The sequence below is a fragment of the Microtus oregoni genome, unplaced genomic scaffold, assembly GCF_018167655.1.
Source record: "Microtus oregoni isolate MIOR12 unplaced genomic scaffold, Mior012 000050F_010, whole genome shotgun sequence".
Classification (NCBI taxonomy): Eukaryota; Metazoa; Chordata; class Mammalia; order Rodentia; family Cricetidae; genus Microtus; species Microtus oregoni.
Genome location: NW_024543234.1, coordinates 78,751 through 106,071, shown reverse-complemented (window position 1 = coordinate 106,071; position 27,321 = coordinate 78,751). Strand labels below are relative to the sequence as shown.

Below are 27,321 nucleotides of genomic sequence, written 5' to 3'. Positions count from 1 at the left end.
ATGTGCTCACCTCTATCCTAAGAGAAGTATGCATATGCAGACATGTATACATACAACCTATATATCCATAGAGATCTATTTGATCAATACCTAAAATGAGAAACTTAAAATCTATACTTAAATATGAAAAATATTTTTGTTGCTAGGTGATGGTAAGTTTTCTGAAGCTATTTTATCTCTTCCAGGGACTAATTGCTGAAGAGGGAAAAGATTCTTTTGCTAAAGAAGATGATCCTGAGAAATTTCGAGAAGCTCTTTTGAAATTTGAAAAATCTTTTGGTTTACCAGAACAGGAAAAATTAGTAACGTATTATTCCTGCAGTTATTGGAAAGGACGGGTTCCTTGTCAGGGTTGGCTCTATCTAAGTACCAACTTTCTGAGTTTCTATTCTTTCTTGCTAGGATCAGAAAGTAAGTGTCTGTTTATTGCTTATTATGGCTTTCAATTTTCTCAATGACCTATCAACTCAGTGGTGTTAAGTTCTGTGTACAGTAATGAGATTGATATTGAAAGTAATTAAATTATATGTTCACATCAAAGAGGTTTCAACCACAGAAAGAATTTAAGAATCTCTATGTAACACAGGGAACAATTAAAATGTGGATAGAAAATCTTAGACATAAATTGAGTAGCAGATGAATTTTAAGCGATAAGAAACTAGCATATAACCACTTCTATCTTCTTAGAAGCTGCCTGCTTGCTTTCATATGTGTTTTAATTCTTGTTTTAAACATACAACATAAAGTAAGCCATTGCACCTCCTGATCTACATATCATTTTGCAGCCACAAAGGATCAAATGGTATTATTTATAGCATATGTATAACTTTTACATCAGTGGTTATATAATGAGATGATTATATATAAAGAAACAGATTTAAACGTCACATCAAAATCTTTTTCTAATTCTTTAAAATGGTATCTGTCCCAAGTATTGGATACATAACTCAGTGGTAGCACATGTCTGGCATGCATAAGGCCTTGGGTTCAATCCCAGCACCATTAAAAAGAAAAATCAAAAAGTCAAGAATATATACCTGTTTTTTAGAATCACTGATTATTATATATTTATTACAATGCTTCAAAATCTTAATTAACTTTGACTTATAAAGTACTGTATTATTTTTCCAGTGGTCATGATATAAGAACTGAATTATGAACATAAATCAATATTGAAAATGTAATTGCACTTACAAATCTTATTTGCAGTTAAACTCATTATCTCCTGGGACGCAGTCTCAAAACTAGAAAAGACTTCAACTGTTATACTAACAGAGAGTATTCATGTATGTTCCCAAGGAGAGAATCACTATTTTTCAATGTTTTTGCACATTAATGAAACATACCTTCTTATGGAACAACTGGCAAACTATGCCATAAAGAGACTTTTTGATAAAGAAACATTTGATAATGACCCAGTCCTTGATGATCCTCTACAAATTACCAAAAGGTATTTCAATATTAATATTTACTTCTCTTTTCATCTCTCATTTGTTGGGGATATGGGGGAGTCATGCATGCCCAGGCATAGGGACAAAGGTCAGAGGATAAGTTGCAGAAGTCAGTTCTCTTCCTTCCACAGTATGGTTTGTGGGGATCAAGCTCAGCTCCTCAGCCTTGACAGCAAGCACCTATACTCTCTGAGCCTTTTCACAAGCCCCAATATTTACATTTTATAGTATTGTTTGGCTGTAAGAATGGTTTAACAATGATTAACATTAAAAGTTAAATGCTCTATATTATATGATAGTTTTTTCTTTGGCATTGATCATTGATGTTTATATTTGTAAGTTTATTTGAATACATTTCAGAACTACTCCTCCTCCGTGAAATTTAATTCTAAGATATAATGGAAGTTAGGTTTGGAAATTATTTTCTTAATTAAATAGGATTTATATTAGAGTATGTCTTCGTTCTGATTTCTGTTGCTGTGATGAATCACCATGACCAAAGCAACTTGGGGAGGAAAGGGTTTGTCTTAAGCTTCTTTATCTCTGTTCATCATTGAAGGAAGTTAGGACTTCTCAAACACGGCCAGAGCCCGGAGGCAGGAGCTAATGCAGAGGCTGTGGAGGGATGCTGCTTACTGGCTTGTTCTCCATGGTTTGCTCAGCCTGCTTTCTTATAGAACCCAGGACCACAGCCCAGGGATGGCACCACCCACTATGGGCTGGGCCCTCCCCCATCATTCACTAACTAAGAAAATGTCAGGCAGTGATGGTGCAAGCCTTTAATCTCAGCACTTGGGAAGCAGAGGCAAAGTGAGTTCCAGGACAGCAGGGGCTACACAGAGAAACCCTGTCTCAGAAAAAATAAAGGAAAGGAAAGGAAGGAGGGAGGAAAGGAGGGAGAAAGGTAGGAATTAAGGAAGGAAATGCCTCACAGGCTTGTGTTCAGCCTGATCTCATGGAGGCAGTTTCTCAACTGAGGCTCCTTCCTCTGATGACTTAGCTGTGTCAAGTTGACTAGTGAGCACAAGGTAATTTCCAAAATGTAGAGAGTTTAATGTGGTTAGGTAACCCTAAATTTGTCTGTTTGTAGTCTAGATAATTTAAGTTCTAGAGTAGTTAAGCATATTGTTTAAATTAATTTAGTGATACTATTAACATTTTTTTCTGTAGAGACAACTCCCCTTCAGACTGGAGAAGTCTCTTAAAGTTCCCATTTCTCAGAGTCTTTGTTTCCTTCTGTCATTTCTTCCTCTGTGGGCCCTTATTAGGAATGAATGAAATGTGTGGTGGTTAAATATAAAAGAACTACACAAGTACTAATCATTATTAGTGCCTACATCAGAAGTATCTGACTAGTGGGAATGGGGGCATGTGTATCTAGTCCCGGTACTTGGAAGGCTGAGGCAGGAAGGTCATTAGTTCTGGGTCAGCCTGAACTCTACAGGGAGGCCTTATCCTCCAGGAGGAAAAAGACTGACTGATCATTGTTCATCATTATATTCAGTTTGCTGAAAGTGGACAGAGCCCTTTCGTCTACTCAACACTTAGACAGTTGACTGAAAGGGACTTGGCAAAGGGGAGGAGGAAAGAAAAGCATTCAGAATTAGCTAGTGAAAGTCGTTTGGGGCAAGGAAGGTGAGGATATAGCCTGGGAAAGTTTAAGAGAAACCTAATCCAGAGCCTTTGGATAGACTAGACTAAGTGATGCGGAGGTTTGTCATATACTAACTAGGCCCGATTGGGTAGCTAGTCATTTCTCACACAGTTCCTAAACTATTCCCAGCATTCAGATGCAGAAAGATTACTTGATGAGTCTGTAAGCTGAAGTTTTATACTTTACCAAAGTTAGGTCTCTGCATGTTTTACAAATGGAACTCTTTCATTGAGAATTTAAGGCTCAGGGCTGGAGGGATGACTCAGAAGTTAAGAACACCAGCTCCTCTTGCAGAGGCCTGGGGTTTGATTCTCAGCAACCATATAGTGGCTCATAGTTGCCTGTAGCTCCTTTTCCAGGAGATCTGATTCCTTCTTCTGACCTCCATGGGGACTAGGTACACAAGTGGCAAACAGACATCCACGGAGACAAAACATTCATACAATAAAAATAAATATACGATTTTTTTAAAAGAAAGGGCTTAAGGCTGGAGAGATGGCTTAGTGGTTCAGAGCACTTAACTGCTCTTGCAGAGGACCCAGGTTCAGTTCCTAACACCCACATCAGGTGACTCATATCCACTTGTGTCTCCAGCCAAGGGATCTGCCATGCCCTGGCCTCAAACATCTACATGCACATGCTCCAAATAAACTCATACGGGCATACCCACATTCACAAACAAACACAATTTAATGATCCACTTCATATTGCATTAATGTTAGGCATTTGCTTTTGTAACGTTTTTCCTCGATTGACCAGGAGAAACGTTCTTTTAAAAAAGTATTTTCTTCTCCTTCACAGGACCCCACCCCTAGGTTAAGAAACACAAGTAATTAATGACTGCTAAGAAAGGGAGAGCTAGTTTTCCCCGGGGATGAGCTCCTGATTGGTTCACTAATACCAAGTGACCAGCCCTAAAATCATATGCGTGCAAGTAATACTAGACAGATGCAGGAAGTTGTATTTATTTATTTTTTCATTCATATATATTAATACATGATATATAATAAGGAACATATATATAATAAAAAAGGGGCCATGAATTTGAGAGGTTGATGGGAAAGGGTGGGGCTGGAGGGAGGGGCGATATAATATTTTAATTAAATATAAAAATAGGGGACTGGAGAGATGGCTCAACAGTTAAGAATACTGACTGCTCTTCCAGAAGACTTGGGCTCAATTTACAGCCCCTACATAGTGGTTCACAACCATCTGTAACCCCAGTCCCAGGGGATTCCAACACCCTCTGGCCTCTTCAGTACTGTGTACACATGATACACTGGTTCATAGGCAGGCAAAACCCCCATACACGTAAAGGTAAATAAAAAGGGGAAAGAATCCAAAATTAAAAAAAAAAACTTTTAAAAAGTAAATTTGTTTACCTTACATGTCAATGAATTGTCCATTACCAAGTCTTTATTTAAATGAGCATTTTGAAAGCCACATATATCTAAATCTCTTTTTCTGGTCAGTGAAGAATAAACATCTTCCTGAAGAAGTCCTCAGATCCCATTTGTAATAGAGCATCTTTATTGCTTCCGTTTGCTGTACAAGTAAGTGCTCTATAGTGGGAACAATCTGCAAGCACAATTGCAAGCATTTAGTGTAGATCCATTCATGCGTTTTTAATAAAATCAACTTGAAAATGTTTGCAGAAATAGGGCTTAACACAGCAGACTCCTTTTCCTTTTATAATAACGTGTCACAGAAACTTTTCTATACACATGAATAGACTGTGTGATAAATCATCCATTTAGTAATAGTGAAATAACCCACCAAATTCCAACTTAAGTAGAGTAAAACTTTGGGTTTCTGGTTATATATATCAGGATTAATTTGTTAGACATGATAAAGTACTACACTTTCAAACAGTAGGTGCAGGAAGGCTGAATTTAGTTTCCATTTAGCTGGCTTTGAGTTAGGCATAATTTTCTTACTACCCCAGATGGCATTGCTGCTTAGCACAAGGTATTTAGTGCTCCTGGAAAAATCATGCTGTTTAGAGCAACAGCTTCGTATTCATCTATTTATCTGTCAGTTAACAAGGTTCATCTTTGTTTACCAACTCATGTCCCATGCCCAGCATGGTGCAGGCAGTGTTGTTCTGTTCTGCTCCAATCTTGGATGCTTTAAACAATCTTGCAAAATTCTGCCGAACTGAATCTTGATGTTCCGTTTTATACTCTGCTTTTCCTCTTTGAACTTTAATGCCACCAATTTCAATTACTTAATCTTATTTATATAACTGCAGGATTTTCTAATAACCATATATGTAAATTACTGTATTCCAAGGTTGGTTTTCACCATTATTAGTGTTATAATACTGGTCCTTCAGGAAATCACCCCTAACAGATTATTTTGAGACCTATAGTTCTCTAACTTTTGTGCATCTTAATTTATGAAAATGAAATTAAAAAAAAACAATAAATGAAATGATCAGGAATCTGTTATTTTATTTTTCCATATAAGAATTTATTCAAGAACATACTACTTGATGTTTAATCTTTATGCTTTATGGTTTCTATTGATTAAATCAATATGGATATGTGTATACTTTAGAATTCATCATTTGAGCTTTCTTTCCCATTTCTCTTTCCTACAGAGGTTTGGAATATCGGGCCCACAGTGAGCAATTCAAAGCTTTTTTTAGGCTACCCAAAGAAGAAACTTTGAAAGAAGTACATGAATGTTTCTTATGGGTACCATTCAGCCACTTCAGTACTCATGGAAAAATGTGCATTTCAGAAAACTACATCTGCTTTGCTAGCCAGGATGGGAATCTATGTAGCGTAATCATTCCATTACGAGAGGTAATATAAATTTCGGTGCATCTAAGTTTGTAATTCATGGCATACCCTTTCATTCTGTGACTTAGCAAAAGGCCCAGTAAATGTGTCCTCTTAGCAATGTACAATAATCATTGAAGTTCAAAATTACTTTTCAAGTTAAAAACACTAGCATGTGAGATACTTTTAGTTTCCTTTCAGTAAAGCTTTGCCAAAAGTGAAAGTGGGAAAAAATTTGAAAGCAGAGAAAGGTTTAGAGTGGCACAAAATAAACTTGATCATTCTGACCCTTAAGATAAGATCACCAAAATTTAGACTGTCACATTTGATGTACTTGTTTAGAAAGAATGGATTTGGAGACTTTCATGACAGTGAAAAATCAGTACTCATCACTGATTGTTTTGTCCATGTTGTCAATTTTAAAGGACATATTACTTTAGCTTTTTCTTTGAAAGGTAAAATAACTTGAAATGAGAAGATTTGTATCATCATTAGCACAGATGTCTCTCTGAGTAAGTCATACCCCAGACCAAAACTTTCAGCCATGACAGAGAAAGCCAAACACATACTATCTGAATGTGTCAGCACTGGGAGAAAATGTGATTCACTTATTTATCTTCTTACTCCCCAGGTCTTAGCTGTAGATAAAACTGACGACTCCAACAGATCCGTCATCATCAGCATCAAAGGAAAGACAGCTTTTCGTTTCAGTGAGGTTAAAGACTTTGAACAACTGGTGGCAAAACTCAGGCTCAAGTGCCGAGCAGCTTCAAGTCGATGTGACCTTAGTACAGAGGTGATTTCTATAGCCATCACAGAATTTTGCAGAAAAGCTTGTGTTTACAATAGTCTAGTCTTTCAAAAAGGAATTTCTAGTAATTGTTCTATTTGTACCTTTATTTCTTTTTTTTTTTTAATATTTATTTATTTATTTGTTATGTATACAATATTCTGTCTGTGTGTATGTCTGCAGGCCAGAAGAGGGCACCAGACCTCATTACAGGTGGTTGTGAGCCACCATGTGGTTGCCGGGAATTGAACTCAGGACCTTTGGAAGAACAGGCAATGCTCTTAACCGCTGAGCCATCTCTCCAGCCCCTGTACCTTTATTTCTTAATATAAAAGCCTAAATCTAAAGAAATTATATACTCTATACTATGCACAGAAGTAAAAATGAAGGACTTTAACGTGTTTAGGAACTAATACTTAAGAAATGCTATTAATTTGATCTTCCTACTGTACATGCTGTTTTTCAGTAAGCACAACTTATATGTTCTTCCAACTTGACTTTTAACCCAGTCTATGTTTGGAGAATATAACAGGACCTTACTGGGGCTGAAGAGATGGCTCAGTGGTTAAGAGTACTGGCTGCTCTTACGGTGGACCTTGATTCACTTCCCAGCCCCCACACTGGTTCTGTCAGAACCGCCTGTTACTTCTGTTCCAGGGGAACTGGTGATTTCTTCTGGTCTCTGAAGTTATTGAATGCACATGGTGCACATACATAATATGCAGGCAAAACACCCATCTACATAAAGTGAAAAATTGAAAATTTCCTCTTATTACTACAGAAATGCAATTTTAAACCATAATTAATATTTTAATGCCTAAATGTTTAGCTTTACCAACAGAATTTGATTCTAGGAAGAACAGTGGCATAGTCATTTACTAGCAAAGTATTACGGGAGGGGGATGATGAGATGGCTTCGCAGGTACAGGGACTTGCCACACAAATCTGACAAATATGATTCTTAGACTCTAAAGTAAGGATGAAAGAGGAGAACTAACTTCACACACACAAACACAAGAATAAGTCGATAAAATAATTTTTAAACACAGAATGATTTTTCTATGAGTTTTAAATTATAAAAATATAGCGATGATAAATACTCTGAACAAAGAGTAGTTAGGACCTGATCTTTAATGTCTTTCCAGGAAAGGTAGACTGATTGAATTCAAATGAATTTTCAATTCAGAATCCAGGAGCTCTGTGTTTTTACATATTTATAAAATGTATCGAATTGAACCATATATTTTAATTAAGGATTCAAAGGTAAATAATTAAAATTGACTTTGATGGTTATATTACTTTATTTAGATTGACATAGAGAGCCCTTTCTCACTGTAGAGTGAAGACTGAAAATATGCCAGTTCATTTATAGTGCAGTATTGGTAGATGAAGCCTTCCCTCCAGGAAACCATGCTGTTTTCATTTATGTCATCTTAGTACCAGGTGCTGAATCCTCATGTAGGCCACGAAGAATTTTTATTGCCCATACTTTCACATAGTTTTTTTCAAATTTCCTTATCCAGAATACTCCTTAGCTTGATGTGAAAACACAAATGAAATCTAATCAGTCTTGATAATTACTTTAATACTCTCATATAATTGCTTATATAAAATTTGTTATGTCCTTACTCCTTCAGATTTAATCTGTGTTAGATCCAGTATTCTGAGTATTCTTCCCTTTTCTTTAATGTATTTGCCTCTGTAATGTGGGAAGAACTGCAATTTTTTTCTTGGAGGCCTCACATTTCTCTGATAGCTGAGTATCTGCCATTGTCAAGGAAAGATTTTGTTTCAAAATGTTTCCCATTTCTCTGGATACATCAGAATGCTAAGGATTTCTAGTTTTTCTTATCCGTTTTAGAGCCTTTGGTATAGATACATTCAGAAAGCTTACTAATCATTATAGCAGTTTGCATGGAAGCATGATTTTGAATTCTCATATTTTATTTTCATTGAATTTTAAGTCTCTCTGTCTCTCTCTCTGTCTCTCTCTCTCTGTCTCTCTGTCTCTCTCTCTGTCTCTCTGTCTCTCTCTCTGTCTCTCTCTCTCTCTCTCTCTCTCTCTCTCTCTCTGTGTGTGTGTGTGTGTGTGTGTGTATACTCTTGCATGAACACACATGTCTTAGTGTTCATGTGGCTATCATAGGTCAACTTGTGGGAGTCACTTCTTTCCTTCCACCATATTGGTCCTGGTGATTGAACTCAGGTCATCAACCTTGGGAATAGGTACCTTTACCTGCTAAGCCACTTCACCAGCTCAGAACTGAAGGTTTTCATCTGAGCAGTGATGAAGAATTTTGACCCATTTTAGTATTATCTGTATATCTCTAGCTATATCTATATTCATCAAAAATTAGTAAAGAGAAAGCCTTTTAAAATAAGAGATAGGGGCTAGAGACATATCTCAGAGGTAGACTACTTGTTTAGAATGGGTAATATCCAGCATTAAATGCCTAGCACTTTTTAAAAAAAGCCAGTGCAATTTGATTTCTAAATAACAAAAGTTGTTGCTTCATTCTTCTATAGCTATGATCAACTTACCTAAACAATGATAAAAATGCATTGTGTAATTTTAATAAATCCAGTGATTTTTATACTACAAAACTCTTAAAAATCTAAATCCCAGAGTCTAAATCAACAAATCTAAATCTCACTATAGAAAGGACTGCAGGAAGTTTGTCCTTTATCATATGAGGACATAAATGCCACCAAAAGTAATAGGGATTATGCATAAGCACCAGCTCTGTCCAAATTTTAACTAGGTATCAATTACAATGTTCCATGGTTTCGTAAGTTACACTAAAACCTGGGTGCATGAACAGGTTTTATAAAATTCTGACCAACTGCTTAAAAATATATTAGTCTTGTTTTTGAGGTGTACAGTAAAGAAATATTACTAAATTTTTTTTTTTTGGTTTTTCCAGACAGGGTTTCTCTGTGGTTTTGGAGCCTGTCCTGGAACTAGCTCTTGTAGACCAGGCTGGTCTCGAACTCACAGAGATCCGCCTGCCTCTGCCTCCCGAGTGCTGGGATTAAAGGCGTGCGCCACCACCGCCCGGCAAAATATTACTAAATTTTAAAGCCACTAAATATGAGAAAATTTGACTCTTTTAGCTTAGCTTGGGGCTAGACTAGAAAGCACTGCTGGAGCTCCTTTTAAATTGCATTATAAATTAATCCTGACTATAGAACAGTGGTCCTCAGCCTATAGGTCTCAACCCCTTTGGGGGATCGAATGCCCCTTTCACAGGCCTCACATAATAGACCATCAGAAAACATAGATATTTACATTAAAATTCATAACCGTAGCAAAATTACAGGCATGAAATAGCAACAAAAGTAACTTTATGGTTGGCGGTCACCACGGCATGAGGAAATGTATTACAAGGGTTATAGCATTAGGAAGGTTGAGAACATCTGCTCTAGAATATCAAGAAATGTCGAACTGGTTTTATGCCTTACTGTGTTTAGATAGGCAAATTTCAACAAATTATCAAGGCATATGTAAATGTATCTAACTGGTGCTTGATTTTGCTTTAATTTCTATGTTTTTAATTATAAGTATAGAGTTCCAGGAACGCTTATTCTTGATAGAATGATATATTGCCTAATTCTAGAATTGCAAATAAAAGGTGATAGAGCTGGAACCTGTAATCCCAGCTACTGGGAGGATAAAGCAAAAAAAAAAAAAAAAAAAAAAAAAAAAAAGATTGCAAGTTTAAGCAGACCCTATGTAACTAAGGGAGACCCTGTTTAAGAATTAAAAAAACTAAAAATGACTAGGAATGTGTGTGTCTCAGTATTACTGCACTTATTTAGCATGTATATATCCCTGGATTCAATCCATATTTAAAAGACAAGGGAGGTTTCTTTTCACCAAGGACATTTCACCAAGGACTATTATTAATACATTTTATTATTTGAGGACTTCATACATGCGTAGAATGTATTTTGATATATTCACCCTTACTCCTTGTTACTCCTCTCAAATCACTTCCCAACCCCTCCCAACTTCACGTTTTTTCTTTTTTTAAAGAACCTACTGAATTCAGTTTGTGCTGCCCATATATGCATGGGTGTGGAGTCATCAGCACAAAGAAGCATTTTTGATGAGGAATGAGAGTTGTACTAATGTATAGCTATAAGAATATGTGTTTAGAGGCAACTTCATATTATATCATTCATTTAGCCAAATAATAGTACTAGGTTCACGCTGAGACCTATGCGCTTCCCCAGCCATGGGTTCTTTGTCACATTTACAGTGCTAGCCATATGTTTCTTCTTTTGGAGTGGGCCTTGAATCCCATCAGAAAGCAGTTGATCACCCCTGTGATATTTGCGCCAATATTGGACCCATCAGTGTATATTACTAGGCCACTCACAGGGGTCACAGCTAGATAAAACTGTTGATATATTTCTCCCTCAGCATCCTGAACAGCAGCACCTTTTGGTACTATGCAAGGTACCCAGTAGGGGGAATTCTCCCTAGGCAGTACTAGCTTAATTCTGCGTGTCCATGAGCACAGTGTGTGGTGCTCAGGAGCAGCAGCCTTAGCATCAGGTAGCCTGTACATTTAGGTGTTTCTAGGATAACTTAGGAAAGTAGCCTGGTACTGGGCTGTTTATTTGAAACCCATGGCTTCTGAGAAGAACGTTTTCCCTTGTGCTGAGTAACTCCAAGGTGTGTGTGTGTGTGTGTGTGTATACCCTCTCATCACCTCTTCCATTTAATATCACCTGTGTTCTACTATTTTTTCCCCGAAGGAAAACAAGAATACAGACAGAAATAGTAGTTAAACCCACATAACTGATTTTTGCTTACCTTAAGAATAAGGCAATACTAGCTAGAGACATCCCTCTTTAGGTAAAGGCACTTGCCACCACGTCTGACACCCTGATTTTGATCCCTGGTGGAAAAGGAAAATTGAGTCCAGCAAGTTGTCCTTTGACACAGACACACACAGAGACACTCCCCCCCCCTCTCTATATATATACATATAATTTTATATATATGTATATATATATGTGTGTATATATGTATATATATACACACACACACATATATATACATATAATTTTGTTAAAGAATAAAAATGTGTGTTTACTGTGGCTACAATTAAAAATAGGTATATAGATTAATGTCTGAGTTAGGAAACCAGAAATTTTGTTAGAAATATAATTAGCAACCTATTTTAAATTATGGAGTATGCATGGGATGCCATTTACTGTAAGCTTCTGGTATTTGAAAGAACTGCTTCTCTGTAAATTTTGTCTTTTTAAATTTATAGCTCAACTCTGTCTCCCAATCACTATTGATTGTGCTGTGTTTATAAGTTATTTAAGTCTGTTATTTTATAGAAAGGTTATACACAAAGAAATATTAACCTTTGCCCTATATTTCCTTCACTGTTAAAGCCATATCCTATTTCTAAAATCAGTGTTTGATATAAAAAAGAAAAATGGAAAAAAAGGCTTAAGGGTACATGCCATAAAATAAACAACCTCTATTACTTTCTACTTGGGATCGGATGTTGCTCAGGCAACAAAATGTCTGAGTGCCAAGTTTATTGCTTTCATAATTGTGAGACCCAAACCCGTGCCATTTAGAAGTGGTATTAGCTTGAGTTCCAGGACAGCCAAAAAGCTACACAGAGAACCCCTGTCTCAAAAAACAGAAAGGAAGGAAGCAAGGAAGAAAGAAAGAAATGGTATTAGCCATGAAGTAAAAGTCAGAGAAAAAAAAAGCAATTCACAAGAATAAAGCTTTGTTGCTTAAATAATCTACTTCATTGCACTCTTTAACAATTCAAATGTTAAATTGTTTCACACCACTGTCTTTGTGGATGAATGTGATTTTCTGACTGCTTCAGAGGTAGTTATGGATGCAACTAGAATACTTGCTAGTGCTCTTGTAAACTTATATTTAGGTTTTTTTTACTTAAGAGTATTTTTTATTCCTCTTCTTGAATACTTTTCTAATACTTTGAATAGTATTATCAATAGATAATCGGTGCCTCGGTTGTATGGTTTAAATTAAATAATGTGCATTGCTTGAGATTCGACTTGCAAACATCAATTTTTCTGTCTATATTTACAAAAGATGCTACTTTCCATCTTCCCCATCCATGAACATCATTTTTCTCTTTCTAAAGCTGGTAAAATTTGAGGGGGTCAAATGATTTTTCTTTGAAATCACTTAAAATCTCTGGCATAGTAAATTTTCAGAAGCAATGTAAATGGTATGTATAAAGTAAACACAGATGTAATAAAATCACGTGGAAATACAAATAACGTAGGATAGATAAACCAAGATTAAAAGCTGGGCAAGGTGGTCCATGATGGTAATCCTAGCACCCCAGAGACTGAGGTTGAAGGATTCTAAGACCCAGGCAAGCTTTAACTATGAGACTCTCTCAAAAACAAAAGTAAAACAAGCAAACAAAAAAATTTCTGTTGTAGAAAATCAGGGCTTCCTGATTTTAAAATGTACTATTCAGCTATAGTGAACAGCATTGTGATTGAAGCATTAGGACAGACACATATGAATGTAATTTTTTTTTACTCATTGGGAGGCCTGCCACCCAGCTCCCAAATCATCACATGGAGACATTCTTTCATGTGAATACCCGACCTAAGCTTGGCTTATTTCCAGCCACTTTTTCTTAACTTAAATTATCCTTTTGCCTTAAACCAACCTTTTGCCTCTGGGCTTTTACCTTTCTCTATTTCTGTGTATCTTTTGTTTCCTTCTTACTCCATGACTGGCCGTGTGGCTATGTGGCTGGTCCCTGGCATCCTGCTCTCCCCCCCCCCTTTTTTTCATCGCTCTTCTCTTTTTCTCCTATTTATTCTCTACCTGCCAGCCCCAACTATCGCTCTCCTGCCTAGCTATTGACCATTCAGCTCTTTATTAGGCCCATCAAATGTTTTAGACAGGCACAGTAACACAGCTTCACAGAGTTAAACAAATGCAGCATAAAAGAATGCAACACATCTTTGCATCATTAAACTAATATTCCACAGTTTAAATGAATGTAACACATCTTCAACTAATATTCCACAACAGTAATGGAATGAAGAGTATAGAAATAAACCTTACCATTTATCATCCATTGATTTTCCAACAAGGATAGAAGGCAATTCGGTAAGGGCTTAAAGTCTTTCCCCAAATGATTTTGGGACATAGATAAATATTTACAAGAAGTGTACCTGGACTCTCCCTTTAAAACACCTATAAAATGGATCAGAGAACAAAACTGAGTCTGAAACTTCACAAGTCTTAGAGTAAATGTAGCAATGAGTCGTTATGCCCTTGAATTGAGGACCGATTCCAATAGGCATTTCTCCAAAAGAAGATAATGAAATAGCCAAATAAGCACATGGAAACTTTTTCTGTATTGTTTGTTGCTAGGGAATTTCAACCTAAAACCATAATAGCATGCTATTGATTCATACCCACTAGCATAGCTATTATTATAAAGGTTGCTAATAACAGTTCAGGAAGATACAAAGAACTTGAAAATCCCGTGGACTGCTGCTTGGAATGTAAAGTGGTATACTGCCTTGGAATACAGTTAGTTCCTCAAAATGTTGACCATATATTTGCCATATGCCCAGTAATTCTACCCATCGATATCTACCCATGAAGACTAACTGTTCTCACAACGACTGTTCATAGAAGTGTCCAGTGAAATATTCATAATCACCATTTTTTTAAAAAAAACATTGTCTACAAAATGATGATTAAATGTAATATGTTCATACAGTGGCATGTTGTCTTAGTTAGGGTTTCTATTGCTGCCACAAAACACCATGACCTAAAAGCAAGTTGGGAAGGAAAGGGTTTATTAGGCTTATGCTTCCATACCAATGTTCATCACTGGAGGAAGTCAGGACAGGAACTTATGGAGGGCAGGAACCTGGAGGAAGGAGCTGATGCAGAGGTCATGAAGGGGTGCTGCTTACTGGCTTGCTTCCCAGGACTTGTTCAGTCTGTTTTCTTTTTTAAAATAAATTATTTTGCTGCGCACCGCGGCCCTGGTCTGCGCTCTATGCGCTAGACCCCAGTTTGCGAGCTTCGGGCAAGGGACTAGAGGTTGAGAACACGGACTCAGAGACAGACCGACACATGGACCTCCAAACGCTGGTTCAGAAAGCCCCACTTTAATTAACACCATGTAGGCTTAAATGCACTGCAGTCAATGGCCAACAGGTGAAAATCCCATCCTCTGATCCTCTAAGCTAGGCACAGCTTCTAGTAACTTTAATTAGAAGGTTCTAGGAGGGAAGAGCAGCAGAAGGCCAGGACTCATTAGTCCTAACATATTTTATTTATTTATTTTAAAAAGAAAACAATCTTTTCATTTTAACATACCAATCCCCGTTCCCACTTCCTCCCTTCCTCCCCTTCCCTCCACCTTTTCCCCCACCCCAGACTCCATCCACTCTTCAGAGAGGGTAAGGCACATTGCTTTGGAGAAGGTCCAAGGCCCTCCCTAATATATCTAGGCTGAGCAAGGCATCCATCCAAAGAGAATAGGTTCCAAAAAGGCCAGTAGGAATAAATTCTAGTGCTACTGCCAGTGGTCCCTCAGTCTGCCCCAGCCATACAGCTGTCACCCACATTCAGAGGATCTACTTTGGTCCTATGCTGCTTCCTTCCATGTCCAGCTGGAGTTGGTGAGCTCCCATTAGCTCAGGTAAACTGTTTCAGTGGGTGTGCCCATCATGGTCTTGACCTCCTTCCACTCTTCAACTGGATTTTGGGAGCTCAGTCCAGTGCTCCGATGCAGTTCTCTGCCTCTGTTTCCATCAGTTGCAGGATGAACGTATTCATCAGTCTGACTACAGGGCAAGGCCAGTTCAGGCACCCTCTCCTCTATTGCTTAGGGTCTTAGCTGGGGTCATCCTTGTGGATTCCTGGAAATTTCTCTAGTACCAGGTTTGTTGCTAATCCCATAATGGCTCCCTAAATCAAAACATTTCTTTCCTTACTCTCATCTCTGTCCTTCCTCCTTCTCAACTATCCCATTTCCTCAAGTTCTCCCCCCCTCCCCTTCTCCCCTCGTCTTCCCCTCTGCCCTCTCTACTCCCCCACCCCCATGCTCCCAATTTTGTCAGGCGATCTTCTGTTTCCTCTTTCCAGGTGGATCTGTGTATGTTTTTCTTATGGTTCACCTTGTTAGCTTCTTGAGGATCATGAAGTATAGGCTCAATATCCTTTGCTTTACAGCTAGTATCCACTTATGAGTGAGTACATGCCATGTTCATCTTTCTGGGTCTGGGTTATCTCACTCAGGATAGCTTTTTCTAGTTTCATTCATTTGCATGCAACTTTCAAGATGTCATTGTTTTTTACCACTGAGTAGTACTCAAATGTGTAAATGTGCCACATTTTCTTTATCCATCCTTCGGTTGAGGGGCATCTAGGTTGTTTCCAGGTTCTGGCTATTACAAATAATGCTGCTATGAGCATAATTGGACAAGTGTCCTTGTAGTATTATCGAACATTATTAGCCTGTTTTATTTTTTTACAGAATCCAGAACCACCAGTCCAAGGATGGAAGTACCCATAATAGGCTGTACTGCCCCCCATCAATCACTAATTAGGAAAATATCTTACAGCCAGATCATATTGAGCATTTTCTCAATTGAGGTTCTCTCCTTTCAGTAGTTTGTGTGCCAAGTTGACGTAAGACTTCCAGCATACATATTATTATAGGGCAATAACAAGCAATGACGTGCTGATTTATGTTATTCCATGTGTAAACCTTGACAATGCTATGCCAAATGAAAGAACACAACACATGTTATAGGATTCCACTTATATGGAAGTCTGAAATAAGCCTATTTATAAATACAGGCAGTTGTCTAGAATCTGAGTGGAGTGGAGAAGGTGTACAAATGGTACAGGATATTTTTTGTCAGTTTAAATTATGCGAGTAAGACCATGCATGTGAAATTGGAAATGTTTCTGTTTTCCTAGGGAAGCTATTTAAGGGTGAAGTTCCTGACTAGTGTGATAATTTTAACATTTTAAGAAGTTATTTTTAGTAGAGTACATGATTTTATATGTGACAGTTCCCATTTTATAACTGCTTCAATGAATTTATACCCCCCCCACACAAACACACATACATAGTTAGTTAGTTAGTTAGTATGAATTTGAGACAGGATCTCACTTTGTACCCTAGACTGGCTTTTAGCTTGCAACGTTTAGTTTAGCCATTTTTTATTCATCTTATATGGTATTTCACACTGGTATAAATTTGTATTTTTTAAAACAACTTATATCATTGATCCTATTTTGTGTGCTTGTAGCTTTAAGTTTTTGCAAGATACTTTTGTTGGCTAGCATATTTTGAATAGATCACCTCTACTGTATGCTCCCATCCCAGGCTGCTGACACTCTGCTCTTGATTTTACTGAGAAGTCTTTTTTTTTAAACATGCTGCTTTTTTTAAAAAAAAAATTGAGGCAAGGTCTTTGCCTTCCAGCCTGATCTAGAGTTCACTATGTAGCTTAGGCTAGCCTAGATTGGCAGTAATTTATTGTCTCAGCCTCTTGAGTACTCAGATTATAGGTATGGACATCCACGTCCAGTTTAACACACGTTGTTTATCTCATTTTGGTTTCAGAATTCTCTCTTTGTAGTTGACTTTCATAGGCTTTGCTATGATAAATGTCGGTAGCTATTCCTAATTTCTTTCTCTGAGTTTGCTGAACAGCTCCTTAGTTGGGATTTCGTGAGTAATATTTTAGGAAAATTGGAGTGTTTGTTGCCATTGTCTTTTTTTCAGATACTTTCCTCTCCATTTTACCTCTTATTTTCTTTTAGAACTAGTATTACACATAGATCGTCGATCTAATGGTTTCCCACAAGTCTGAGACTCCATTTATTTTTCTTTATTTTCCTTTTTCACCTGAGGGTAATCTCTACCATTTGCCATTCTTTGTTCATTCTTCGAGTGACCCTTTCAGTTCAGTTATCCTCTATACAATTTGTATGTTTACAGTTTCCATACCTTTATTGATATCCTCTTATTTTGTAGAACATAACTATCTTTTGTATATTTTGCCTTTTAAAATAATAGATTTTATTTGAGCACTTTTGGGCATATAGAAAACCAGGAAATAGTTTCCCTCTACTGTTAACTACCTTGTCTTCTGACTATGATTTCTCTTTTTACTAATATATTCTCTTGTTTTGGTAAATCGGTTAACAATTGATGAGCCAGTACTAATGTTACTATTAAATGATGTTCATAATTTACAGTAAGTTTCATTTTTATACTGTACAGTTTTGTTGCATTCAGACTGCAATATTGCTGCCATCACAGCATCATATAGAAAAATATCAATGCCCTAAATATCCCATGTGCTTTTATATGTTAAACCCCTTTCCAGCTTCTGGAAGCTATTCATCTTTTTATTGTCGCTATAATTTTGTATTTTCTAAAATGGTGTAGAATTGAAGCATATCAAATGTAGCCTTACAAATCGACTTCTTTCACTTTGAAAGATGAATTTGTCTTTTCTCAATAATATAATTTGATATCAGATTTATTTTAGTGCTTAAACATACCCCATGTTTAGATGTACCACAGTATTTATCCTTTCACTCTCTACAGGACATCTGGTTGCTTCCAGCTTGGGGCAATTAATGAGTTACTATGAGCATTGGCGTGTGTGCTTTTGTGTAGATGTGAGTTTTTAACTCACGGGTATATGAGTGGGAGTACCATTGCTGAACTGTGTGTTAAACATGTGTTACCTTTGTAAGAACTGCCAAACTCTCCTGCAAAGTAGCCGTACCTTTTTAAAAAACAGAAATGAATTACAGTTCTTGCTTCATATTTTCAAAGTCGCTTACTATTGCCAGCGTTTTGATTTTAGTAGGTGTGAATTGCTTTTCAAAATTTATTTACCTAGTCCTGTGTTGTGTTGAATATTTTTGTATGTTTATTTGCTGTTTATTTCTTTTTATCTTTTGCGTACTATTTATTGGATTATTTATTGTATTTTTCCTCTCAGTTCCTTCAGTTCAAGCTACAAATAGTCCCTGTAAAATTATTTGACCTCTTATGAATCCTTATAAATACTACCTCCTTTCCATTGAAAATGCCATAGTCTGACTTTTTTCCTTTGCCTCCTTGAGTCTAGCCTTTTCTTAATGTTTAACAGGAGCAGTTGTTAACATATTCTTAGATAAAGGGTCTAGGAAACACCAGCTTAATCTTTACCATATGTTACTCAAAGCTTCTTTAGTTGTGCACTTGGATTTGGCTTTGCTAATAGTTGCTCTAGCTTTTTTGTTTGCCTTAGAAGCCAGATCTTGTTTTGAGAATTGTCTTGTCATGTAGGGAAACTGAGAATGAAGCAATACATTTCTAAAACCAGCAAATTATAGCTCATTTATGTTTAATAATTTGTTCCTTAGCTTCCTTTATTGAGAGAGCCAGATTTGAACTTATGCCTGTGTGGCTGTTATGAAATGGTGTGAGTGGAACCCTTGCAGGTATCCCTATGACTGGTGAGGGACAAACATGGCCAGGCAGATAGAATTTACTGGGAAGTTTTATTGGGGGAACGGAAGGGAGTTGGGAAAGGGAAAGGAGAGAAGCAAAGAGGAGAGAGAGAGAGAGAGAGAGAGAGAGAGGGGGGGGGGGGGGGAGGGGAGGGGAGGGGGGGAGGGGAGGCGAGGGGAGAGGAGAGGAGAGGAGAGGAGAGGAGAGGAGAGGAGAGGAGAGGAGAGGAGAGGAGAGGAGAGAACAAGAAAAGTTCTGCCTTCCCCTTCAGAGGAACAGTGGGAAAGAGAGAGCAAGAGTGGGTGGAGCTTGTCTTAAAGGAACCTTTGCACTTGCATACATGCTAGTGATGTAGCAGCCATAGGACCATAGGATTGTGGGCTGGCTAGGGTACTGCCTGCTAGGTGACAGGGGCCAGTATAATGCCTGAATCCTAACAGTAGCCCCCAAAGCCTTTCCCTGGGGGCTGGTGATGTGGCTTGTGGTAGTGTCCTGTAATCTTGAGATCCTGGGTTTATTCCCTAATGTGGGATTTCCCCTCTGTATACTGCAAATATATTTTATTAGCATTGGTGAATAAAGAAGCTTCTTTGGCCTATGGCAGGGAACAATAAAGCCAGGCAGGAAATCCAGAGATATAGAGAGAGTAGGCGGAGTCAAGGAGACGTGATGTGGCTGCCAAAAGAGATGCCCTGGAAACTTACCAGTAAACCACAAGGCTCGTGGTAAAATACAAAATAATAGGAATGAAGCTGGGCGATGGTGGCACACGCCTTTAATCCCAGCACTCGGGAGGCAGAGGCAGGCAGATCTCTGTGAGTTCGAGACCAGCCTGGTCTACAGAGCTAGTTCCAGGACAGGCTCCAAAGCCACAGGGAAACCCTGTCTCGAAAAACCAAAATAATAATAATAATAATAATAATAATAATAATAATAATAGGAATGGGTTAATTCAAGATGTAAGAGATAATTAGTAAGAATCCTGAGCTAATGGGTCAAGCATTGTTTTAATTAATACAGTTTCTGTGTGATTACTTCAGATATGAGCAGTCAGGAAATGAACGAGCAGCCTGTGCCTACAATTCCCCACATGCCAATAATTTAAACAAACAAACTTGTACTCTTGCCAAAGCCCTTGTTACCTCTTTGTACAGTGGAGCAAATAGACATTTCATAAAAGCCCAGAGAAGCGTGGGATTTAGACAGAGAGAGAATAAATGTCAAGGGTTCTGCTTGAGTCAAGCTATAGAAATGGAGAGAGATGCAAAGTGTGTTAGCAGACAGTTGGAGAACCAAGAATATAGTGCAATTCTATTCCTCTTCCCTTTGATTTCTTCTTAAAACATTCGATTCTTAGTTTCCATCTCCTGGTGGCCATTTCTATATCCCTTTCCTAGTGTAAATACTTCATTCCAATCTTCTGTCATTTGGTTCACATGGTTATCTTTATTTCAGATACCCTTCATCCTGCCTACCAGGACAGTGACTTACCTCTCAAGACATAAAATGAATTCTACCTTCTCTCTAAGGCCTATGTATTCACCCTCCCACGCATGTGTGCAGAATAAAGACATGTGCAGTACAAAGCTACAGTACCCATATGGAGGTCAGAGGTCAACTTTGGTGTCACTTCTCTCCTCTGACCTTGTTTGAATCAGACTCATTCTTGTTCGCTCTGGACACCCCACTTCTGGCCTTGTTTGAGGCAATCACTCTTGTCACTGTAGCTGGTTTGCAAGCCTGTAATCTGGCCTAGAAGTGCTGAGATTGTACACATATAGTACTACGTACAGCTTTGCATAGGCTCTGAAGATCTGAAGTTGGATTTTTATGCTTGTACAGCAGGAACCTTTTGTTTTTGTTTTTGTTTCTAAAGATTTATTTATTTATTATGTATACAGTGTTCTGTCTGCATGTGTGCCTGCAGGCCAGAAAAGGCACCAGATCTCATTACAGATTGTTGTTTTTTGTTTTTTTGGGTTTTTTTTAATTTATTTATTTATTAATGATTTCTGCCTCCTCCCTGCAACCGCTTCCCATTTCCCTCCCCCTCCCCCGATCAAGTCCCCCTCCCTCATCTGCTCGAAGAGCAATCAGGGTTCTCTGACCTGTGGGAAGCCCAAGGACTGCCCACCTCTATCCAGGTCTTGTAGGGTGAGCATCCAAACTGCCTAGGCTCCCACCAAGCCAGTACGTGCAGTAGGACCAAGAACCCCACTGCGATTGTTCTTGAGTTCTCAGTATTCCTCATTGTCCGCTATGTTCAGCTAGTCCGGATTTATCCCATGCTTTTTTAGACCTAGGCCAGCTGGCCTTGGTGAGTTCCCGATAGAACATCCCCATTGTCTCAGTGTGTGGGTGCACCCCTCGTGGTCCTGAGTTCCTTGCTTGTGCTCCGTCTCCTTCTGCTCCTGATTTGGACCATGAGATTTCTGTCCGGTGCTCCCATGGGGGTCTCTGTCTCTGTCTCCTTTCATCGCCTGATGAAGGTTAATATTCATGAGGATGCCTATGTGTTTGTCTTTGGATTCACCTTCTTATTTAGCTTCTCTAGGAACATGAATTATAAGCTCAATGTCCTTTATTTATGGCTAGAAACCAAATATGAGTGAGTACATCCCATGTTCCTCTTTTTGGGTCTGGCTTACCTCACTCAGGATAGTGTTTTCTATTTCCATCCATTTGAGTTTGTTTGTTTTTTTTTTTTTTTTTTTTTTTTTTTTTTTTTTTTAATAATTTTTTTATTAAGAAAAGAAGAAAAAAAACATAAACAAAAAACAAGTTTCCACCTCCTCCCAGCCTCCCATCTCCCTCCCCCTCCTCCCACCCTTCTCCCCCTCCTCCCACCCTTCTACCCCTCCCCCCACTCCTCTCCCCCTCCCTCTCCAGTCCACAGAGCAGTCCAGGTTCCCTGCCCTGTGGCAAGTCCTAGGTCCTCCCCCCTCCGTCCATATCTAGGAAGGTGGACCTCCAAACTGGCTAGGCTTCCACAAAGCCAGCACATTAAGTAGGATCAAAACCCCGTGCCATTGTCCTTGGCGTCTCATCAGCCCTCATTGTTCGCCATGTTCAGAGAGTCTGGCTTTATCCCATGCTTTTTCAGTCACAGTCCAGCTGGCCTTGGTGAGCTCCCAGTAGATCAGCTCCACTGTCTCAGTGGGTGGGTGCACGCCTCGTGGTCCCGACTTCTTTGCTCATGTTCTCCCTCCTTCTGCTCCTCATTGGGACCTTGGGAGCTCAGTCCAGTGCTCCAGTGTGGGTCTCTGTCTCTGTCTCCATCCATCACCAGATGAAGGTTCTATGATGATATGCAAGATATTCGTCAGTATTGCTCTCGGATAGGGTCATTTCAGGTTCCCAATCCTCAGCTACCCAAGGAACTAACTGGGAACCTCATGTTGGGCACTTGGAAGCCCCTCTAGGGTCAAATCTCTTGCTCACCCTAAAGTGGTTCCCTTAACTAAGAATTGTGGTTCCGTGCTCCCCTATCCACCTTTCCTTTATCCCAATTCTCCTGATTCCCCAAGTCCCCCCTCCTTCCCTTCTACCTTTTCTCTCCCCATCTCCCCTTACCCCCATCCCACCCCACCCCCAAGATCCTAATTTTCTCCCCGGCAATTGGGTCTACTTCCCTTAGCCAAGAGGATAACTATATGTTTTTCCTTGGGTTCACCTTCTTACTTAGCTTCTTTAGGTTCACCTATTGTAGACTCCGTGGCCCTAATTTATGGCTAGAAACCAATTATGAGCGAGTACATCCCATGTTCATCTTTTTGGGTCTGGGACACCTCACTCAGGATAGTGTTTTCTATTTCCATCCATTTGCCTGCAAAATTCGAGAAGTCATTGTTTTTTACCGCAGCGTAGTACTCTAGCGTGTATATATTCCATACTTTCTTCATCCATTCTTCCATTGAAGGGCATCTAGGCTGTTTCCAGGTTCTGGCTATTACAAATAATACTGCTATGAACATAGTTGAACAAATGCTTTTGTCATATGATAGAGCATCTCTTGGGTATATTCCCAGGAGTGGTATTGCTGGGTCCAGGGGTAAGTTGATCCCGAATTTCCTGAGAAACCGAAACACTGACTTCCACAGTGGTTGCACAAGATGGCATTCCCACCAGCAATGGATGAGGGTACCCGTTCCTCCACAGCCTCTCCAGCAAAGGTTATCCTTGGTGTTTTTGACTTTAGCCATTCTGACAGGTGTAAGATGATATCTCAAAGTTGTTTTGATTTGCATTTCCCTGATTGCTAAGGAAGTTGAGCACGACTTTAAGTGTCTTTTGGCCATTTGAACTTCCTCTGCTGAGAATTCTCTGTTCAGTTCAGTGCCCCATTTTTTAATTGGGTTAATTAGCATTTTAAAGTCTAGTTTCTTGAGTTCTCTATATATTTTGGAGATCAGACCTTTGTCCGTTGTGGGGTTGGTGAAGATCTTCTCCCAATCAGTAGGTTGCCTTTGTGTCTTATTGACTATGTCCTTTGCTTTACAGAAGCTTCTCAGTTTAAGTAGGTCCCATTTATTCAATGTTGCCCTTAATGTCTGTGCTTCTGGGGTTATACATAGGAAGCGATCTCCTGTGCCCAGCTCCTGTAGGGTACTTCCCACTTTCTCTTCTATCAGGTTCAGTGTGTTCGGGCTGATATTGAGGTCTTTAATCCATTTGGACTTGAGTTTTGTGCACGGTGATAGATAAGGGTCTATTTTCATTCTTCTACAAGATGACATCCAGTTGTGCCAGCACCATTTGTTGAAGATGCTTTCTTTCTTCCATTTTATACTTTTAGCTCCTTTATCGAAAATCAGGTGTTTATAGGTTTGTGGGATAAAATTCGGGTCTTCTATACGATTCCATTGGTCGACTTCTCTGTTTTTATGCCAGTACCACACTGTTTTCATTACTGTAGCTCTGTAATAGAGTTTGAAGTCAGGGATGGTAATGCCTCCAGAAGATCCTTTATTGTATAGGATTGTTTTGGCTATCCTGGGTTTTTTGTTTTTCCATATAAAGTTGATTATTGTCCTCTCCAGATCTGTGAAGAATTTTGATGGGATCTTGATGGGGATTGCATTGAATCTATAAATAGCCTTTGGTAGAATTGCCATTTTTACTATGTTGATCCTCCCAATCCAAGAGCAAGGGAGGTCCATCCATTTTTTGGTATCCTCTTCAATTTCTTTCTTCAATGCCTTAAAGTTCTTGTCAAATAGATCTTTCACTTCCTTGGTTAGATGTACCCCAAGATATTTTATGCTGTTTTTGGCTATTGTGAATGGTGAAGCTTCTCTGATTTCCCTCTCTGCTTCCATATCCTTTGTGTATAAGAGGGTGACTGATTTTTTGGAGTTGATCTTGTATCCTGCCACATTACTAAAGCTGTTTATCAGCTGTAGGAGTTCTTTGGTGGAGTTTTTGGGGTCGCTTATGTACACTATCATATCATCTGCAAATAACGAAAGTTTAACTTCTTCCTTTCCAATTCGAATCCCCTTGATTCCATTATGTTGTCTTATTGCTATTGCTAGAACTTCAAGCACTATATTGAAGAGGTATGGGGAGAGTGGACAGCCTTGTCGTGTTCCTGAGTTAAGTGGGATGGCTTTGAGTTTCTCTCCGTTTAATTTGATGTTAGCTGTCGGCTTGCTGTATATAGCTTTTATTATATTTAGGTATGACCCTTGTATCCCTAATCTCTCCAAGACTTTTAACATAAATGGATGTTGAATTTTGTCAAATGCTTTTTCAGCATCTAATGAAATGATCATATGGTTTTTTTCTTTCAGTTTATTTATATGCTGGATTACATTGATAGATTTTCGTATGTTGAACCAGCCCTGCATCTCAGGAATGAAGCCTACTTGATCATAATGGATAATTTTTCGGATGTGTTCTTGGATTCGATTTGCCAGTATTTTGTTGAGGATTTTTGCGTCGATATTCATGAGTGAGATTGGCCTGTAGTTCTCTTTCCTGGTTGAGTCTTTGAGTGGTTTTGGTATCAGAGTAATTGTGGCTTCATAAAAGGAGTTTGGTAATGACCCTTCTGTTTCTATCTTGTGGAATACATTAAGGAGTATAGGTATTAGATCTTCTTGGAAGATCTGGTAGAATTCCGCATTGAAACCATCTGGTCCTGGGCTTTTTTTGGTAGGGAGGTTTTTGATAACCTCTTCTAATTCTTCGCGACTAACAGGTCTATTTAGATTGTTCACCAGGTCCTGATTTAACTTTGGTATATGATATTTATCTAAAAAAGTATCCATTTCCTTTACATTTTCCAATTTTGTGGCATATAGGCTTTTGTAGTAAGATCTAATGATTCTCTGAATTTCCTCTGTGTCTGTGGTTATGTCCCCCTTTTCATTTCTGATCTTATTAATTTGCAAATTCTCTCTCTGCTGTTTGATTAGCTTGGATAGTGGTTTGTCAATCTTGTTGATTTTCTCCAGGAACCAGCTTTTTGTTTCATTGATTTTTTGTATTGTTTTCTGTGTTTCTATTTTGTTGATTTCAGCCCTCATTTTGATTATTTCCAGTCTTCTACTCCTCCTAGGTGAGTCTGCTTCTTTTTTTTCTAGAGCTTTCAGGTGGGCTGTTAAGTTTCCAATGTGAGCTTTCTCTGTTTTCTTTAAGTGGGCACTTAGTGCTATGAACTTTCCTCTTAGGACTGCTTTCATAGTGTCCCATAAGTTTGAGTATGTTGTTTCTTTATTTTCATTGAATTCCAGGAAGACTTTAATTTCTTTCTTTATTTCTTCCTTAATCCAGCTATGGTTCAATATTTGACTGTTCAGTTTCCATGACTTTGTATGCTTTCTGGGGGTAGCATTATTGTTGAATTCTAACTTTAATCCATGGTGATCTGATAAGACACAGGTGGTTACTAATATTTTTTTGTAACTGTGGATGTTTGCTTTGTTACCGACTATGTGGTCGATTTTCGAGAAGGTTCCATGAGCTGCAGAGAAGAAGGTATATTCTTTCCTATTTGGATGGAATGTTCTATAGATGTCTGTTAAGTCCATTTGATTCATTACCTCCACTAATTCTCTTATTTCTCTGTTAGGTTCCTGTCTGATTGACCTGTCCATTGGTGAGAGAGGAGTGTTGAAGTCTCCTACTATTAGTGTGTGCGGTTTGATGGCTGCCTTGAATTTTAGCAATGTTTCTTTTATGTACGTGGGTGCTTTTATATTAGGGGCATAGATGTTCAGGATTGAGACTTCATCCTGATGAACTGTTCCTGTTATGAGTATAAAATGCCCCTCTCCATCTCTTGTGATTGATTTAAGTTTAAAGTCAACTTTGTTAGAGATTAGTATGGCCACACCTGCCTGTTTCTTAGGACCATTTGCTTGATAGGCCTTTTCCCAGCCCTTTACTCTGAGTAGGTGCCTGTCTTTGTGGTTGAGGTGTGTTTCTTGTAAACAGCAGAATGTTGGATCCTGTTTTCTTATCCAATCTCTTAGCCTGTGCCTTTTTATAGGTGAGTTGAGTCCATTGACATTAAGTGATATTAATGACCAGTGGTTGTTAACTCCGGTCATTTTTTTTTAGTCGTAGAGTTTGTGAGTTTCCCTTCTTTGTTTTGTGTTGGTGAAGGGTCTCTAGATGTCTGAGGTATTGTGGTCATTGTTGGACTCCTTGGTTAGTGATTTTCCTTCAATTACTTTCTGTAAGGCTGGATTTGTGGCTGCGTATTGTTTAAATTTGTTTTTATCCTGGAAAATTTTATTTTCTCCATTTATAGTGAATGAAAGCTTGGCTGGGTATAGTAATCTGGGCTTGCACCCATGGTCTCTCAGTTTCTGCAGTACATCTAACCAGGACCTTCTGGCTTTCATGGTTTCCATGGAGAAGTCAGGTGTAAGTCTGATAGGTTTACCTTTATAAGTAATTTGGCCTTTTTCCTTTGCAGCTCTTAATATTCTTTCCTTATTTTGTATGCTTTGTGTTTTGATAATTATATGGCGAGGGGATGTTTTTTTTTGATCCAGCCTATTCGGTGTTCTGTATGCTTCTTGCACCTTCATAGGAAAATCTTTCCTTAGGTTGGGAAAGTTTTCTTCTATAATTTTATTAAATAGATTTTCTGGACCATTGA

At 38.5% G+C, this 27,321-nt stretch overlaps 1 protein-coding gene across 1 annotated transcript in view; it reads left to right on the top strand.

Moving 5' to 3' along the window:
• The window catches only part of LOC121436947 (TBC1 domain family member 8B), an 85,039-nt gene that overhangs the window by 20,023 nt on the left and 37,695 nt on the right, over positions 1 to 27,321 (top strand). The window contains exons 4-7 of the mRNA XM_041636859.1: positions 186 to 411; positions 1,210 to 1,450; positions 5,708 to 5,915; positions 6,523 to 6,687. Of these exons, the coding sequence (XP_041492793.1) occupies positions 186 to 411; positions 1,210 to 1,450; positions 5,708 to 5,915; positions 6,523 to 6,687 (840 nt within the window). The remainder of the gene's footprint in view (positions 1 to 185; positions 412 to 1,209; positions 1,451 to 5,707; positions 5,916 to 6,522; positions 6,688 to 27,321) is intronic.